General features: G+C 52.8%; 1 protein-coding gene across 1 annotated transcript; it reads left to right on the top strand.

Moving 5' to 3' along the window:
- Positions 1 to 6,863: 6,863 nt before the first annotated feature.
- On the top strand, positions 6,864 to 14,940 carry LPIN3 (lipin 3). The gene is given in 20 exon segments (XM_088064755.1): positions 6,864 to 7,064; positions 7,382 to 7,477; positions 8,243 to 8,314; positions 8,317 to 8,450; positions 8,674 to 8,778; positions 9,214 to 9,334; positions 9,485 to 9,911; positions 10,524 to 10,620; positions 10,740 to 10,903; positions 10,986 to 11,079; positions 11,247 to 11,316; positions 11,406 to 11,498; positions 12,069 to 12,130; positions 12,280 to 12,409; positions 12,651 to 12,799; positions 12,965 to 13,051; positions 13,983 to 14,135; positions 14,417 to 14,528; positions 14,620 to 14,723; positions 14,829 to 14,940. Coding segments are annotated over 20 exon segments (2,574 nt in total). The 5' UTR covers positions 6,864 to 6,872.
- The last annotated feature ends 2,785 nt before the right edge of the window (positions 14,941 to 17,725 follow it).

The raw sequence follows: 17,725 nt of genomic DNA on the forward strand, positions 1-17,725 counted from the left end.
GGGACCCCGTGACAGCTTTCTCGTCTGAGACGGGAAGGGATGGAGGAGAGGCTTTGTTTCACAAACCCCTCGGGCAGTCCTGGTGCTTCTGCAGGGCTCTGAGGAACACAGCTGGAACAGCAGGGATGAGCAGAGATCCCGGGCCGGTGGCTGAGGTGGATCAGCAGCTCCGCGGCGACACCTGGCACTAGCATGTCCAGGCAGGACAGGGGGTGCGAGGCCACCAACGAAGAAGGAAGAAGAAGCAGCAGCTCCGTCTGGGTGATGGTGAATTCCCTTCTCTCAGCCGCAACAACTCCCAGCGAGTGTCCTGCTCTGAAGCCGAAGAAACCAGCCAGCCCCCAGCTGCCCCTGCCCTCCCTTTTTCCTGCCCCCCTTTCCCCCTGAGCCCAGCCAAACTCTTTGTGTTTCTCAAGCACCCACTAAGTACCAGCAGTCAGATGTCCCCGCCACTAATGGGTAAAAATTCCATAGGTAAAACGGAACTAAAAGGAAGGACACCTAACCCCCAACACAGTGCATGTCCTAGCTGGATTGTCAGGAGCTGGGACACAAAAGCTGAGGGTTCTCAGTTCAGAGACTTTATTTTTCAGAACCATATTTTTGCTCAGGGCTCCCAGCTCTCCCGGTTTGAAGGTATTGCTGTGTTTCTCTGCAAGTCCCGGCTCTTGGAGCCGCACAACTGCGTAGCAATTGCAGCTTTCTGGTTTGATTTTTTTTTTTTTTAAGTAAGCTTGAACCCTTTGTGTTTACAGAAGAAATGTGAACTTCCAACAGGTCAGAAACTAGGAGCCAAATCAGCAGAGCATGTTTTTAAACCAGAACGGATGATTTCAACCAGTCCTGCGGCTGTAATTCAGCTTCTTCAATGCTTGTGATTGGGGACTGAGGATGGCATTTCCTCCTCTTCAGGCAAAATGGCTTTCCCACCCACTCCTTCACATGCCAGGCCAGTCTGACTTGATCTTTCTGAGAATGGGAGAGAAACAAAACCAACAACAGTGTTTTCCTGTTGTATTCCTGACTCCAGGGCTGGTATGCAGAACAGCTGGACTTTCAGGAGTTGTCCCTATGCCTCAGGGAGTAGGACACCTGAGCCTTGCTCCCCATGGCTTTCATGGGATGGGAATTTGACCCCATCCAGCTGTGCTGACTTGGTGTTTCTGTCTCTACTCTCATCCTGTTTTGCTGAATCACTCCTTTCACAAGCCTCTGGAGCTCTTTGTTGATCCAGGAAAGGAAATGGAAGCCCCAGCCCAGTCAGCTGAGGGTCAAGAAGCTCTGCCAACCTTCCCCTCATCTTAAAACGCTGATTCTCCCTGCTGGAAGAAGGGGCCATGATAATGAGAAAGCCCTTTCACATCCCCGCTTCTGGCAGGATTCCCTGGAGGGTCACAGCGGAGGAATGTCAGTCAGGAATGACAGCCCTGCCAGCAGCAGGCAGCTGCTCCAGGGAGCTGCCTGGCACAAGGACCTCGGATTTGATGGGTGGATTGACTGCTGTCACCCAGCTCGACGGCTCTGGCTGTCCCTCACCAGACATGTGGTGCCTGCAGCATCCTGCTCAGTGCACAGCATTCAGGAAAAGGCACAAAAAGTGCCTCAGCCTGCCTGGCTTCCGCCTGGATTTTGCCAGCATCTCAGGAAACCCCCATGTAAAGGGGATGCTGATGAAGGTAAAGACAGAGCAGACCCAGGGAGAAAGGAGCCAGACTGGTGGTCATCAGAGGATTGTGCCACAAGGGAACAGGAGAACGCAGCTTCCTGACTCTGGGGGGAAGAGGATTCAGATGCTGCAGGGGTTTGCAGTGTGGGCTTCCGGACATCAAATATTACTGGTGTCCCCAGCTACTGGCTGAGCCCCACAGCTGGAGGGATTTCTCCTGTTCCATCCCCTGCTTTTCTTGCCTGAAAAACAAAGTAAGACCCTTTTTAATCAGCTTGGTTCCCCTCCTCTGCAGTATCTCTGGGAAGCTGAGCTGTGTCAGGTCTCAGCCAACATGAAGGCAGGTGGGTTGGCCAGCTCCTTGAGTCTGCCTCACTGCTGGATCTTCTGACCTCCCTGCAGACATTTCAGGCCTGTGAAGAGGCATGGAGCAAGGCAGGATCCAAGGAGATGCATCCCAGGCAGCTCAAATATTAAATCAAACAGCTGGGAAAATCACAGAGAAATAATGTATTGGTGAAGGGAGGAGGCAAACCCCTCATGAACTCCCACCTTAGAGGCAGCTGGAGAATTGGCTGTGGCCTGGCTGTCAAAATGTGAAGAGGGGGAAGAAGCAGCTTGTCTTTTTGACATAGCTTGTCCACTCTCCCATCCTGTGACTGAAGACATAATTTGCTTTTGGGAAGAGAGGAAAATTTAGGAGGCTCCTGGGAAGTTTGTGGGTGCTCCCATCTGCCAAGTGGATGGATGGATGGATGGATGGATGGATGGATGGATGGATGGATGGATGGATGGATGGATGGATGGATGGATGGATGGATGGATGGATGGATGGATGGAGCTTTTCTAGAAAAGCCCAGGATCTCAGGATGTAGGGCTTTCAGCACGACAATCAGTGAGGTATGGGGAGCCCACAAGGCAGAAGTGCCCTGTTAGAGGTGAAAGATGGGGAGGTTGTTAGAGGAAGGATGGGGAGTGCTGGGATGCAGGAAAAAAGCTGCCAAGTTGGATGTGCCTGTGAGCTTTTTGGAATGCAAGGAGCTTAAAATATAGCACCTCAGTTGACTAATAAAAAAAACCTGTCTTGTTATGCAAAGGCTCGTTGCAAACATCTGTGGGTTGTGGAGTTCCCAAAAGGGAGAAATCTCTCCCTGTTGGAGCAGCTCCTGGGGGAGGATGCACAAGATTCACAGAGAAATTGGGGGGGTGAAGGGTTACAAGCACGGGGAGCGATGGATCTGCAAAGCTCACCTTCCAAAAAAGAGGAAAGAGGAGTAAAAGGGAGTATAAAAAGCAGGTGGCAGGAACCAAGGATGATTTTATGGCTTTGCAAAAAATTACCACGGCAATTAAAAGTGCTCTAAGCTTTCTGAAGGAGAAAGAAGGAAAGAAGAGGGAAATAAAAGCCTAGATTGCAGGGAAGGATGCATAGGGGAACAGCCATCACTCACAAGAGCCATGGCACAGCTGGGGATCTTCTGCAGGGGCATGGGGGCACAAGCAAAGGTTGGTGTGTCAGGAACCAGGGGTATGGATTGGTGGGGAAAGGCAGCTGGGCAAGGAACCTTGGAGGTAAGTGATGGGGTCTGTACTTCTGCAGGGTGCCCAAGAGCCAGGAGCTCATCTCTGTGTCCAGAGGGTGGGGGCTTGGAGCCACAGCAAGGCTGAGATGCCTGTTTGCTCCTGCTGGCATTTTGTTCCTTCTCTGTGTTCATCTGCAGATGCACACAGCTGGCTGAGGAAGAAATGGCGTCCTGCACTCAAATGTCCTTTGTTGAATGTCCTCTGCAGCATTTTTTACAAGCTACAAGGCATCTGCAGCCCAGATCTGTCCTTGCCTTTGTGTTCCAGCCCTGGGGTTTGTGTTACACCCTCAGGACTTGCAGAATGTAACCCTCTGCCCTGGGTGACACCCACTCTAGTGGCATCAGCGAGCACCAGTCTAAGGGCATCACCTGAAGTGTCACACCCAAGGTGTCTTCATGGAGGCTCCAGCAGATTCCTTCCCCGCTGGGCAGAAGTGCCCAATGACCTGGTCATGGGCTGTGGGGTTTGGTGGCAGCCGCCTGCCCTGCAGTGCCAGCCCACCCTCCCCAGGGACTGCAGCCATGCTGGCCACCCACAGCAGCTGCTTTCAGTCCAATTTCAGCAAGGGCCAGAGCTCCCAGAAGAGTAAGCTGCTGGAAAATAAGCTTCATTCCTCAGCAGATGTGTCACAGCCTTCAGGAAAGTTCCCGTGTTGGGACTGGGATCTTGTGCCCAGGTCATGCTTGGCACTGGACAGGCACAGGGGGATCTCTGTGCCTCTAGCTGACATCAGGAAACTGAGGCACTGGGTGCTAACAGAGTTTGCCTGGGAATGAGCTGTGGCATTTCTGCAGCTCATCCTATCAGCTGGGGCCAACAAGCTTTGGATACTTCTCCTTAGGGACTAAAGATGTCCTGAGCAGCCACCCTCCAGCTTTGGTGCTTCCCTGCCCTCACAGCACAATGTCAGCTCCATGAGTGAGAGCCTCCATCCCTAAAGTGCCACCACTCAATCCCCACCACTCCAAAACCCAGCAGAGAGGCTGTGGGGGAATCACCAGCACAGAGGTCGGGTAAATACAGGACAGAGCCCACAGCAGGCACATCCCTGCCCTGGAGTTATAGTATGGTGGGATTCAATGCCACAAAAAAGCCCCACCACCTGTTTCTCACCCAGTCCACACAGCTATTCCCACATCACTTCCCCACTGCTCTCAGGCTCCCTGAGACCTGGAGAGCATCCATTTTCTTGAAGTGTCTGCTTTTATGTGCTTTCCTTCCACTGTGTCCTCTTTTCCCATCCCCATGGAGATGATGCAGGGCAGAGGAGCCCCTGTGCTTTGGTCGCCCTTTATGTCCCATTGAGACTTCAGCAGGACGGCGGCTTGGAGAAGGAAGGGTCTCCACGGGCACAAGGCAGCTGTGGCCGGGCTGCTGGAGCAAAGGGGCTGTTGGATGAGCCCCAGGTGCCAGCCCAGGGCCACCGCCGGCCTGCCGGGGCCCTCAGAGGCTCGGCGGGAGGCCGGGAGTCAGCCCGGGGCTCTTTGGGAGAGCGGGCCCTCCCCTGGCTCAGGTGAGGGGAAGGAAGCAGCAGGGAGAGGAGGAGCTGAGGGTGAGTGCCGCTGTCGGCACAAAGCCACGCCTGGGGTTTAGTTTTGCCCAGACGTCGAGGAGGTGCTGAGGCTCAGCAGCTGCCCAGGTAATGGGGAAGGCCCTGTTGGTTTGCGGTGTGTGATGGATGGAGCCCGGGTGTGGGTGTGGGCAGGGTGTGCTGCTGGCAGGGCGGCCCAGGAGCAAAGCAGACGAGTGTCAGCAAAGCACCTGGTTTATTTTGGGCAGCTCTTTGGTTCTGGAGGTTGATATGAGCTGTCGGCAGGGGAGGACTGTCCCCTTCATCCTCCACAAGAGCTGCGTGGTGGAGGGCTGTGATCCTGGCTGGTTTGGGGGCTGAGGGCTGAAGATGCCCCTTTCCTCTAGAGGGTTTATTTATTGAATATGACTTGAAGACCATTTCTTTTGCCCTATTTGCCTATTAATCTCTCTCCAGACTATAACCTACACTTCACCTCCCTAACGGGCCTGCTCCATCTACGGTGGGGCCGAGGCCTGCAGGGAAAAGCCTCTTTCTCTCCATTCCCTGCCTTCCTCCAGCCATCCCAGGTGAGGCCCACAGGGAATTAAATTTCAGTGAGCTGACAACTGTACCATAGCCATGCAGTGTCCAGCAATGAGATGCTTGGGGAGGGGGCAGCTGCCCATTGAGGCAGGGAGGACAGTGGCTCTGCACAGGGGACATGGCCCTGGCACTTGTTTTGCTGTGTGGCTGCAGTGTTATGTTGAGCTCTTGCACTCTGCATTCACCATGAAGATGGTGCTCAGTTCATCACATCTGGGGATAATTTCCGAGCCCCCACCCCAAATCCCATGGGATTTCTCTGCCCAGGACTTTCCCTATGCACTTCTCAGGTCTGTTTCAGTGTATATCTCAACTGGAAGCTCATCAGTGCTGCCTGAGGAGCACCAGGGTCAGTGAGATCATTCCTCCTCTCCAAAGCTGCCCCCATGTGCAGAGAGGAGCTGTCTCCCGTTGGTGCCAGGCCCTGCAGCACAGCAGGGAAGGCAGCTGGAGGGCTGCCCACCCCAGCAGCAATGCCTGGGAAAGCTGGGCTCAGCAGGTTGGTGAGTGGCCCCGTGATCCAGGCCCCGCTCACAGCAGAGCTGATGGAGCCACCGAAGCTTCGGGAGCTGGCTAGCACTTCCCTGCTGTCATCTTCCAGAGAGGATCTAGGATTTGGGCTTACTCCTGGCTGCCAGGGAGAGGTGGGGGACGGGGCATGGAGCGGGAACCATGTCTGTCCGCTCAGACTGCCTTCCAGGAGGGATGTCTGGGAATGGGACAGGGCTGAGCTTATGCAAAAATGGATCAGAGAGGCTGGGTACCTGCTGGTGCAGAGGGCTTGTCATGTGGCACATGCTTGTCATCGTCACTTTGGGTAAGGAACCAACTCCCCGCAGCTGCCCTTTGGGTTGAGTGAGCACTGGGGGCTGTGCTGGGAGTCGCTGGGGACACCACACCACCACCTGGCTGTGCTGCCCAGCACAAGACTTCTGGCTTGTACAGGAGCCATGCCTGGGCAATTCTGCAATGCCTAAGTGGGATGCCTTTCCCTCTGGGTGGGAAATGTTAGGTTTGGACTTTATTTAAAGTGAGTGTGTGGTGTATGGAACAGCTCGGGTTTCCTACCTCTCTGCCATGAGTTGTTTGGGAATTTCTACCCAACAGACAGTGCAGGACAGGAGGTCTCCTGCCAGCCCAGTTCTTGTTTGAATGGGATGTTGACAGCTTGACTGTGCAGTGTTGCTGTGAGGTTGTATTTGCCCTCTCAAGGAGAAAATATGATGGTGTATGTAATGGCAAGGGCATCTCTCCTCCAAGCTGGATGCAATAACTCATGCTCTGGCTTCTGTCCTGTTTTCTGGTGCTCACAGAGACCTTAGCTTTTCATCAAGGTCCTCAGGTGTTTGTCTCAGTTTCTCTAGAGGCTTACCTGTCCCCGTGATGGGGCTGTGTTGCAGCCATGGCATGACTCTCCTGCAGTAAACTCACTTTGCCTTTAGTTGCTGGAGTTCTCTTCCCCTACCTGGGTCTCTTCCTGTCTCTCACTTGCAGTCTAAAACCATGAACTATGTGGGGCAGCTGGCTGAGAATGTCTTTGTCACCGTGAAGGAGCTGTACCAGAATCTAAACCCTGCCACCCTGTCGGGTTGCATCGATGTGGTCGTGGTAAGGCAGCCTGACAACTCCTTCAAGTGCTCCCCATTTCATGTGCGCTTTGGGAAGCTGGGAGTGCTGCGCTCCAAGGAGAAGGTGGTAAGTGGTGCCTGCCCTGGGGCTGTGCTTCCTTTCCAGTGTCTCCAGACCCAGTATCTTCTAAATCCCACATGTTATGTAAAGGAGGGAATGGGAGCCCACTGAAAGGGGTGCATGCCCTGTTTTTGAGGGGATGTCCCCCAAGTGGAGCCCATCCATTTCCAAGGAGTAATGTGCTCTCCAGGAAAATTTGGAGAGGTCCCTTGCCTCTGTGTGGCTCACAGCCCTATGAGCAACTTCAACCCACCCCCACCATCTGGAAGTGCTCCAGTGGATGAAGGGGTTCAGATGGACAAGCTGCTTCTGTCCCTTGCTAGGTTGACATTGAAATCAACGGAGAGCCTGTGGATCTGCACATGAAGCTGGGAGACAATGGAGAGGCCTTCTTTGTTGAGGAGTCACAGGAGCATGAGGTTGGTTATGAGGAGGTGCTGCATGTTTGTGTCCCAGTGTGACTACCTGGAAGTGCAGGGTTGAGGTGGAATGACCAGGTGTGGAATGCTGCTCTTCCCCAGAGAGACTCCATTTTCCTGTCTGATGTTTTCTGTGTCTGGAAAGGTTCCTGCTTAAAGGACCTTGCAACTCACATGGTGGAGCACTCTGAGGGAGTATTAGACCAAATATCTGCATCCCAGACTGGTCCCCGTCAATGGGCATGGCTGCTGGCCAGACAGGTGGATATCTTGGAGCTTGGACTCTCAGGGGATCTTGTGACAGGGATGAGAATGAGACAGATGCTGTGGCAGGCTGCCTGCTCCAGTGGGAAGTGAGATGAGACTAGTTGTGACTTCCAGAAATCCTGTCAGCTCTTCTCTCAGGCACACTTATGGTCACTGCTGGCTTGGGCTGGGTTTGGAAGTCGGAAAGGTCTTTGGAGTCAAATCCCATTTGTAGCCTTGGTAATTCTGGTCTTTGGTGCCATCTCCTGCCTGTCTCTCCTTGCCTGTGTTAAAGATGTCTTTAGCTTGTGGCTGGATCATCCTAATGGTCTTTTATTCACATGATGTGGGTATAAACCCTTTTCTTTTAGTCCAGGCCACAAAACCACCCCTGAGCTGAGGGCTCAGTGGTGTTGGTTGTGCTGTTCCATAGTATGCTCCATAGAGAGCAAGGAGCTGCTAGGCTGAAAAAGAGTGTGCTGGAGGGAGCTGATGGGCTCCTCTCCATCCCTGTTCCAGGGCAGCATCCCCTTCTTGCTCTGCACATCCCCCATCTGCAAGAAGCAGAGCCCAAAGGATGCTGTTCAACCCTTCTGTGTGGGCAGGAGGCCACCAGCGCTGGAGTGATTGTGTGCAAGAGGAGGCAACACAAGAGAAGGCTCAAGATGGAGTTGGACTCTGATTCTGACAGCTGTGATGAGACCAAAAGCGAGCTGCCAGCCCCAAGGTGAGCTGCTTGGTCTGGGCAGGGTGATGCAGTAGGTTAAGCCTGTGGGTTCATTTGGTGATGCCCAGCAGTACTGAAACAGGGGGAAAGCATTTGCAAGTTGGAGCCCAGTCTCCTGAGGAGTATAAAGCCAGGGGGAATGGTGAAGCTGGGTATTTCCAGCTTTCTGGAGAGGAGGCTGCTGCTTGAGAATAGCACAAATTTCCTCTTTCCTCCTTTGCAGTGATGCAGCATGTTCATCCTTTGCTGATCTCCCTGAAGAAACTGCGTTGTTGCAGTCCCGAGAGATATACCCATACTCTGATGGGGAGCTGCTTGAAGAGGACAGGTAATGGGCAGAGCCAAGGTGTTCTGCTCAGCTCTGGTGAGAGCAGGGTACATGCCTCATGGCAGGGAAGGAGGTATGGAAAAGTGACTTGAAGGTGTCAGGAGAGGAGAGTTTTCCTAGCCTGATATGGTGTGGCTGGAGGAAAGCTCAGAGACCATAAGGGACACTTGTGGCCATGGTCACTGGTGTGAGAAGCCTGTGTGCATAGGGCTGTCTGCTGATGAACTGCTCTGGGCAACTGCTGGCATAGCACTTTGCTTTCTGGGGCCTCAGCTTCCATAGGTCTTGGTTCTTTGGGAGTGACATTCTTATAGGGTAGAAGTGACTATGGGAAACCAGCATTACAGGATTCTTGGTCTTAAATGTCCTTGCACTGATAGGAGAACATGGGGCTGTAGTGTAGGTGAGGCCCCACATAACCTTCTCTTCCTGCAGCTTCGTGCTAAGCCATCAATCTTCTCCCAAAAGTGATTCTGAACTGGACATCAAACCACAGGAAAGTTTTGCTCTAGGGGCTGAATCCCTCATGAGGTGGACCTGGGGAAAGCTCCCTCAAGTGAGTCCCTGCTCTTGCTCTTTTGATGGGAAAAAGACCTGCAGAAAGCAGAGGAGGCTGTAGCCAGGCAGCCTTAGGGAAAATGTCCTCTTCTGTGTGATGATTTGGGCAACTTCCTATCCTCAAACCTGTTCTTCTCCTTTCCTTGAGGTGAATAAATTGGTGCGAGTTAAACCAGCCAAGTCCACAAAGACTGCTGCTGCAGCAACCACCATCTCTGCGACACTAGTCCCAGTGGATGAAGCAACCCCTCTTGTTGCCACCTCTGAACATCTGGGAGGGGTTTCAAGCCCAGCAGGACCTCAGGACACACCCTGTTCCTTGGATGTGTCTGTAACTGAGCCAACACTTGAACCTCAGGCTGGGAACAGCATCTCCAGGCTGAAGGACATCCTCCATACTGTCACGGCAAAGAGATTTTTGGGGGTCTACTCAGTCCCACAAGAGAAACAGGAGGGAGATGAGAATGTTGTGCCAGAGGTTCAGCCAGATGTGGAGCCCCTTGAGGGAGCCACTGCTCCAAGGCAGGCAGGCTCAGAAGGCCCTGAGTCCCAGCTGGAGAGCCAGGGGAGGCAAGGTGAGAGTGTGACTGGTGCTGCTTGAAGTGGTGTTTGAGCTTGCAGATGTGTCTGACTCAGATGAGCACCTGGGTTGTCCCTTTAGTGTAACTCCATGAGTTCCAGGTGTGGTATGTTTGTTTTGCCTTCTTTGTGTGCTACCAGCTCCTTTGCTTTGAAGAGACATCCTTTAGGTGTCCACCTTTCAGTGACCACCCACCTCCCAGGATGGCTTTCTTGCCTTATGTTCCCTGAAGTCCATCCTTTGATGTCTATGCTTTTGCATACTTAGAAGATTTCTCAGCAATACAGGCCATACCTTAATTTCAAATGTCTGACAGCACCTGGCCTGACTTGTGTCTTCATCCTGAGCTTGCCAAGTCAGGGAAAATCACAGAGCAGCATTTATGTTCCCCCCTTCAGAGTGTATTTAAGGATCATGCTAGTGCAGGTGTCTCGAAGCACTTCTGTTGCTGTTGACTTACGGCAGTTTTTCCAGTAGAAAAATGGCTACCCTGTTTGTATGGTACATAGATATGATTGAGGAAAATGCTTTTGGCTTTCTTGATAGATGCTGGGGTGATTGGAAAGGTGATTCAGCTAAGCTCTCTCTCTTCTGTCTATGCATTGAGGATCCATCAGAAGTCCTCACTTGGATCCCAGTGCCATTTACCTTGGAGACCTCTCCAAGACGGACCATGAACCGGTGGCTCTGTATATCTCCAGGAGGTATGAGTTGCCCAGCTGGCCAAGCTCAGACATTTTTGAGCAACTCCCCTGGCACAAAGGATGGAGGTATGTTTAAAGCTGTTCTCTGATGTCACCACCATTTCTTCCCTTGCTGGCAGTGACACAAAGCCGAGTTTGAGGCCTGTGACAGACCCCAGCAACCCTCTGTGTATCCAGTTGTCATCCACCTCACCTGACAACAGCCCCATGGACTCTGACTTGATGCCCACAGTTGCCCTGTCACTGTGTGGGGGCCTCAGGAGCAACAGGCAGATCTCTCATGGTAGGTAGGAGGGGAGGGAGAATCTGCAGCCCTGAAATCCTTTCCATCTTCCAATGGCATGACACAGTCTCTGTCCCATCAGAGAAGTTCATGGAACACATGGTTTCCTACCAGCAATTTGCTGAGAATCCAAGGCTCATCGATGACCCAAACCTGGTGATAATGATCAACAAGAAGTGAGTGGCCTGCTCTTCCTTCTGCTTCATCCCACAATGGACAGCATGGCCCCTTTGTCCTTGTGGAGATCCTCCTGCAGGAATGTGACTCCATCCCAGAGCATGATTGTACCAAAGCAGCTGTGGGACCTGGCCATGCTGCAGGATGGTAATCTCGCTTTTTCCAGGTATTACAACTGGGCAGTGGCTGGTCCCATAATTCTGGCCCTGCAGGCTTTCCAGAGGAACATTCCTGAGGTCAGTAGTACAACACATTTACTGTCTGTGATTCTCAGCAGGGCCTGGGCTGAGGACTGACCTCATTCCGTGTTCTGCCATGTTCACAGAGCATCATTGACAAATTGGTGAAGGAGAAGATGCTCAAGAAAGACAGAAGGTGGTGGTTCTCCTGGAGGAGAAGAGAATTCCCAGCAGAGGGGGTATGTTGGCAGCAGTGGATGTGACAACCATGTCCTCAGGGGCAGACATCATTCTGCTGACTGGAAGGGGTGGGAGCAGGGTCCTGGGGATGGCCTGAGGTTGACTATGAGGACATCCAGGACCTGACGAGGTGACTTCTTAAGGTTGCTACCTGTCCCCTTTGGTCTGTCAATGCCTGAGCAGCAGAGCAACACTTGGTAATGCAGTAATGTGGACCTTGTAGTGGTGAGACCTCCTGCTATGTGGCCATCATGCCAAGTCCCTGGGCAACAGGTGTGCTTGCTGGTCTCCCTGCTCCACCACAGCGCCAGGCTATGCTTCCTCTTCCACCAGCAGTGTCCCTGTGAAGGCAGGGACTGCAGTGGTACTTCTTTTGGCATTGCTATTCCAAGTGGAAGAGAAGCAAAGCAGCCCCTGCTCTTGCTCTTAGCTCTGTGCAAGTACTGCTTAACAATAACAGAAACATCTCTGTTATCAACACTGTGTTGAGCCCAAATCCAGAACACAGCCCCATACCAGTCACTGTGAAGAAAATTCACCAAAAACAGCACACCCCTCTCTGCCTGCAGCAGCAGCCGAGGCCAGGGAAAGCCAGCATGGGAGCACTGCAGCATGACCCTGCTCAGCAGAGGTGAGTGCCTCCCTCCCAGGTCATCTTCAGGAGTCTGAATACTCCTGGTCTTTTCTCCTGTGTGACTAATTATTCCTATGTTTGCCTAATAAAAGAGGGTAGAAAGCTTTCATTAAGACTCTGGCTGATCCCTTCCCTTCTTTGTGTAGTCAAGAGGAAGAGGAGTCATCCAGTGACAGTGAGCCTCAGCACCCTGGGGACATGTTGACAGTGGAAGCCCCTGCTCAGAAGCATTTGCCAACCTACAAGAAATCCCTGCGGCTCTCCTCCGAACAAATTGTATGTATTTATTCCTCCATCTTCACTGTCCGTGTGTGTAGGGGTGAGACAACCCTTAAACGGGGATTTCTCTACTCCTGACCTCGTGTTTCCATGGGACATCCAAATATTTTGCCCTTGTTGGCCACCCTGTAGAGTCTTGGGATCTCTGGCCTGGCTGAGTGGCAGTCTGGCCTCTGGCAAGCCTTGGAGTGGTGTGAATTGGTGCTGGTGTAACACTTCCGCTGCTCCTCTACCCCAGGGAAGGTTGAATCTACAGGATGGCCCCAATGAGGTGGCATTCAGCGTGACAACTCAGTACCAGGGCACGTGCCGCTGTGAGGCCACCATCTACCTCTGGAACTGGAATGAAAAAGTGGTGATCTCAGACATTGATGGCACCATCACCAAGTAAAAGGCCTTTCTCCTACCCCAAAATCCTTGTTTTCCCCCGTTAGGGAAAAGTCTCCTTTAAAGGCTTGCATAAGCAGGCACAAGGGAGCACAAATCCCATTGGGGTGGGGGATGGATACTCACCGCCTTGGATGACACTAACCCGGCCTCCTTTCCTCTTAGATCAGATGCTCTTGGACACATTTTGCCACAACTGGGTAAAGATTGGACTCACCGTGGGATTGTTACACTCTTCCACAAAATCCATCTGTAGGTACTGGATCAGCTGAGGCTAAGGGGAAGTGGGAAGCTGATGGAGTCAGAGTCAGGGCTTCTTACTTGATGATGAAGGCGCAGATAGCTGCACTATCTGCTGTCAGTGGTGGCCAGTGCTGGCTGTGCTGCCTACATGATGTTGAGGGGTGAAAGCAGAAGGTCCCCTGGGAGCAGATGCTGGCATTACCTTCCCTGGAAGGAGTGTGTGTCAGTGGAGGCTTTTCTGGGGAGATACAGCTGAGCAGCAGAGACAAGACCACCTAAGGTCACACCTGAGAGTGGTGGCACGGGTGTCCCCAGCACTGTGGTGCTGGTGCCTCTCTGGGTACCCAGCCATCGCTTCCCACAGCCCAGGGGACTCACCTGCGAGGGGTGACACCAGCAGTGAGTCCCTGTGGAATGTCTAGATTGGTCCCTGGCCCCTGTGGCCACTGAGAGGCACTGTGGGCCCGTGGATGGCTCGTTCTGGCCCTGGGAGGAGCATGGGAGGGATGCACTCCCGGGGATTGCAAGAACTCGAAGATGGCACCTCGGCTGCCTCTGGCCACCCAGTACCACCTCTGCCGAGCTCTGTCCCCGCCCGGGCTTCTGTAAGGGCTGGGTACAGCCCTCCACAACTGACAGGCAGTGCTGTGGGGTGAAAGTGCTGTGTGAGGATGCTGGGCAGCAATGGGTGGTGTGCAGCTGGGCTGGGTGCGTGTGGCTGCTGGGATAAGCATGGAGGGTGGTGCAGGGATTCCCAGTGTGAGGCAGGTGGGGATTTGGCTTAGTCTGGGTTTCCAGATAAGGGATTCATGTTTGTGGAACCACCTTGCTTACTGGAATAAGATTTTAGGCCAGGTACTTGGCTACCTCTTCCTCCTCAGAGCAGGAGAATGCCTTGCCCCAGGTCACAGCTCAGAGGGGCTCCCTGTGTTCTCTCTAGGAATGGCTACAAGTTCCTCTACTGCTCAGCCAGGGCTATTGGCATGGCCCACATCACCAAAGGCTACCTCAAATGGGTCAATGAGCAAGGCTGTGGCCTCCCCATGGGCCCCATGCTGCTTTCCCCCAGTAGCCTCTTGTCTGCCTTCCACAGGTACTGTCTTCTCCTGCTCCTCCTATATCCCTGGGGACAGCACCCTGTTCCACAGCTTGACGCTGAGGGATGTCCCAGCCTCAAACTGTTCTGCCCTCCTTGGTGCACAATGCCTTTCATGGGAGGCAGCAGGGGAGCTGCCTGATCTTGGAGCTTCACAGTGAAGCTTCTGATGCTCAAAACCTCTTACCCTTCAAATCACTTCCCTGAGCCCCAGACAGGTTTGCTGTCCACCGTCCTGGCCAGCTGATGCCACTGTGACTGTGTCTCTTGTGCTGCAGGGAGGTGATTGAGAAGAAGCCAGAGGTGTTCAAGGTCACCTGCTTGACAGACATCCGAAAACTGTTTCCTACAAAGTGTCCCTTCTACGCTGGTTTTGGGAACAGGCCCAATGTGAGTGGATCTCCAGGTGTGCAGGGAGGGCTCAGGCTGGGTGATGATGCCTTCCTGCAGCTCTCATGCCATGCTGGCCTTCCTTGGGCAGGATGTGTATGCTTACAAGCAAGTGGGGCTGCCAGAGAGCCACATATTCACAGTAAACCACAAGGGAGAGCTGATCCAGGAGCTCGCAAAGAACCAAAAGTCAACGTAAGCAAAGTGTTTATACCTCAGCATCTTTGGGCTGACCCGGCTTTGATGCACAGAGGCATCAAATCCAATGACCCCAGTGTAATTTCTTTCTTACCCCCACAGATACGAGCAGCTGTCGGAGCTGGTGGAAGTCTTCTTCCCTCCTGTGTGACAGAGGAGAGGCAGTGGTCTGGTGTCCCCAGAGTACAGCCACTTTACCTACTCCACTGCTTGATGTTGACTTGGATGGCTTGCCCTAACCCCACCCCTGTGGAGACCTGACCCAGAGCTCTCCTGCGTGCTCTTTGCCGGGACTAAGTGTTCCAGGTGCACCTCATCTTCTCTGTTTGCTGCTTGGGCATTTTGCACTTGTAATAGAGGTCATGACACCCCTTAGCAGGAAGCCAGAGGGGGTAAGAGAGAGCTCTGACTTTACAAAAACTCCACTTGCTAAACACAAATTCCTGAAAGCTGGGTCTCTTCTGGTGTTTGTAGCTCCTCTAAAGTCTGGCTCCTTTTTAAAGGTGGTGGTTGTTCACTGTTGTATTTATTGATGAATCTCTGACGTAGCTATTACTACTTCTGGTATGACCAGTGTTTCAGACAGTCCAGCTACCTGCAGTCTGGTAGTTGAAACTGTCCACTAACTTGTAAAGGTCAGTGGAAGATTCTGGGGTTTTGAGTGTTCTGAACTAAAAGCAATAATAAATAGTGCCTTAATCTAGGCTGTCTCTTGTCTGCTCTAGCCCTGTGTATAGAGGTGGGAGCCAGGCTCCAAGTCGTTTCTAAAATGTAATTGGGATTATTCTGCTCAAGCATCCTACCAAGTGGGTCCTGGGGGTGATGGGACCAGCTTCTAGAAAATGGCACTTTTTTTTTGTGTTTTTTTTTTAATTCCTACGTTTAGCTAAGGTAGCAAAATTAATTAAAACCAGAAAACAAATCCAGACTTCTGTATGTACATGGGGCTGAATGGACAGGAGACTTTGCAAAAGCCAGAGGCCCCTGTGCCGAGGCTCAGTCCGGGCTGGCTCCAGCCCCTCAGGGTCCCTGGGAGCTGGGGGTGCCCGCAGCCCAGCGCAGCGTCGCTGGCACTGGGGACACCCAGGGAAGAGCCCTGGATGAGGCTCTGCAGGACCATGCAGGCTCAGCCCTGCTCCCTCATGCGATCCCATGGGCCTAGGCTCTCTGGGATTTGCCTCTGCATTTACCATGCAACTCCAAAGCAACTGCAAGAAAAGTGGGACCTGTGAGTGAGACCCCTCAGTGCACAAGTAGCCCCAGGGTGGCCATGCCAACAGCACCAGGGACATCCAGCCCCAGGCACCCATAGCCTTGCAAAAGCTCCCTGCATCCAAAGCAAATGCAAATAGAGCTGGGGTGTGAAGAATAAAGATTCACACAAAAGATTGTTTATTTACAGAAGAGCAGCAACAAAAATGAATTACATAACGTATTTTAAATGTAAGAATCTTTATAACAACAACAATCTATAAAATTACAAAAACCTATACAGAAATGTATGAAACATAGGTACACAAGAGAATAACAAACTCTAAAATGTATTTACAGATGAAAAGTTAACAAAAAACTCTAAAATATATATACAGAAGTATTGCATCCCTGTCCAGCATCTCCATCTCCATCAGTCCTGGAAGAAAAGGAAGTGACACGGTCACTCCAGTCAGGCACAGAGGGCTGTTCCCTGTGCCCCCAGGCTGGGACACACTGGCAGAGCATGACTCTGCTGCCAGCACTGAGCCTGGCTGGGGCTGAGGGCTGAGCCCCAGGCAGTGGCACCCAAAGCGTGGCCCAAAGCAAGCACAGGGCAGGCTGGGGGTGGTGCTTGTGCTGCCAGGCCCCCCCTGCACCGTGTCCCTGAGCAGAGCCACCCAGCCCAGCCCCAGCCTGGCAGCGGGGGACCCACTCTGCCTGTCCTGCTGCTGGGGTCCATCTTTGTCCCAAGAACATCTCCTCCTCCTCACCTTTCTCATCCACTTCCATGTCTTCAACATCATCTTCCATTTCCTCCTCCATCTCTTCCTTTGTCTCCTCCACAGCCACCTCCATCTCTTCCTCTCCATTCTCCTCTCCATCTATAGCCATACTCTCTTCTCTATCAATCTTCACATCGATTTCCATCTCCTCCGCTCTGTCTGGGACAGCCTGCGTCGGGAGCAAAGCCTCGGAGCTGGGGCCCTGTCCCACACATCCCCACAGAGCTCCAGCCCACCCAGGAAGCCCAGGGGTCTCCACCTCCATGGAATGGCACTGTACCTTCACTGGGACAGAAGTGAGCACGCTGCAGGGGTGGATGGCAAGGTCCAGGCCGCAGGGAGAAGGCGGGACTGACGACAGTGTCGATTTTTCCCGCGCAGTGGCAGGTGCAGGTGCACTGTGATCAGGGCGTGGTGGCTGCAGGGCCAATAATAATAAGACATAATGCTACGTCATGCGGTGCCAAGAATTTTTCCCGCGCAATGGCGGGTGCAGGTGCACTGTGAGCAGGGCGTGGTGGCTGCAGGGCCAATAATAAGACATAATGCCACCTCATGGTGTCATGACACACATCATGACTCACAGGATCACTCTGCGTGGGGCAATGGCGACCATTAAATGATAGAATCCTTTCATGATTTTGCTTGGAATGGACCCTAAAGTTCATCTTGTTCCAACCTGAGCAACCTTCCCCCAGACCAGGTTGCTCAGGGCCTCATCCTGGCTCTGGATGAAATGGATCACAGAGGCTGTGGATGCCCCATCCCTTGGATGTTCCACAGCCTCTGTGCCCAGCCTGGGACTGTGCCTGACCACCCTTAGTTTAAAATACCAGTTTCCTTAGATACAACCTAAATTGACCTCCTACAGTTGAAAGCCATCCCCCCTTCTCCCACCATAGACCCATCTTTCCTATGGGACCCTTCAAGTCCTGCATGGCTGCAGTGAGGCCTCCCCATGGCCCTCTCTTCTCCAGGCTGAGCATCCCCAACTCTCTCTTCATGGGAGGTTATAAAGTAGAA

This window comes from Pseudopodoces humilis, chromosome 19 (assembly GCF_049639895.1).
Source record: "Pseudopodoces humilis isolate 2021_Gansu_Grassland_sample_001 chromosome 19, ASM4963989v1, whole genome shotgun sequence".
Taxonomy (NCBI): domain Eukaryota; kingdom Metazoa; phylum Chordata; class Aves; order Passeriformes; family Paridae; genus Pseudopodoces; species Pseudopodoces humilis.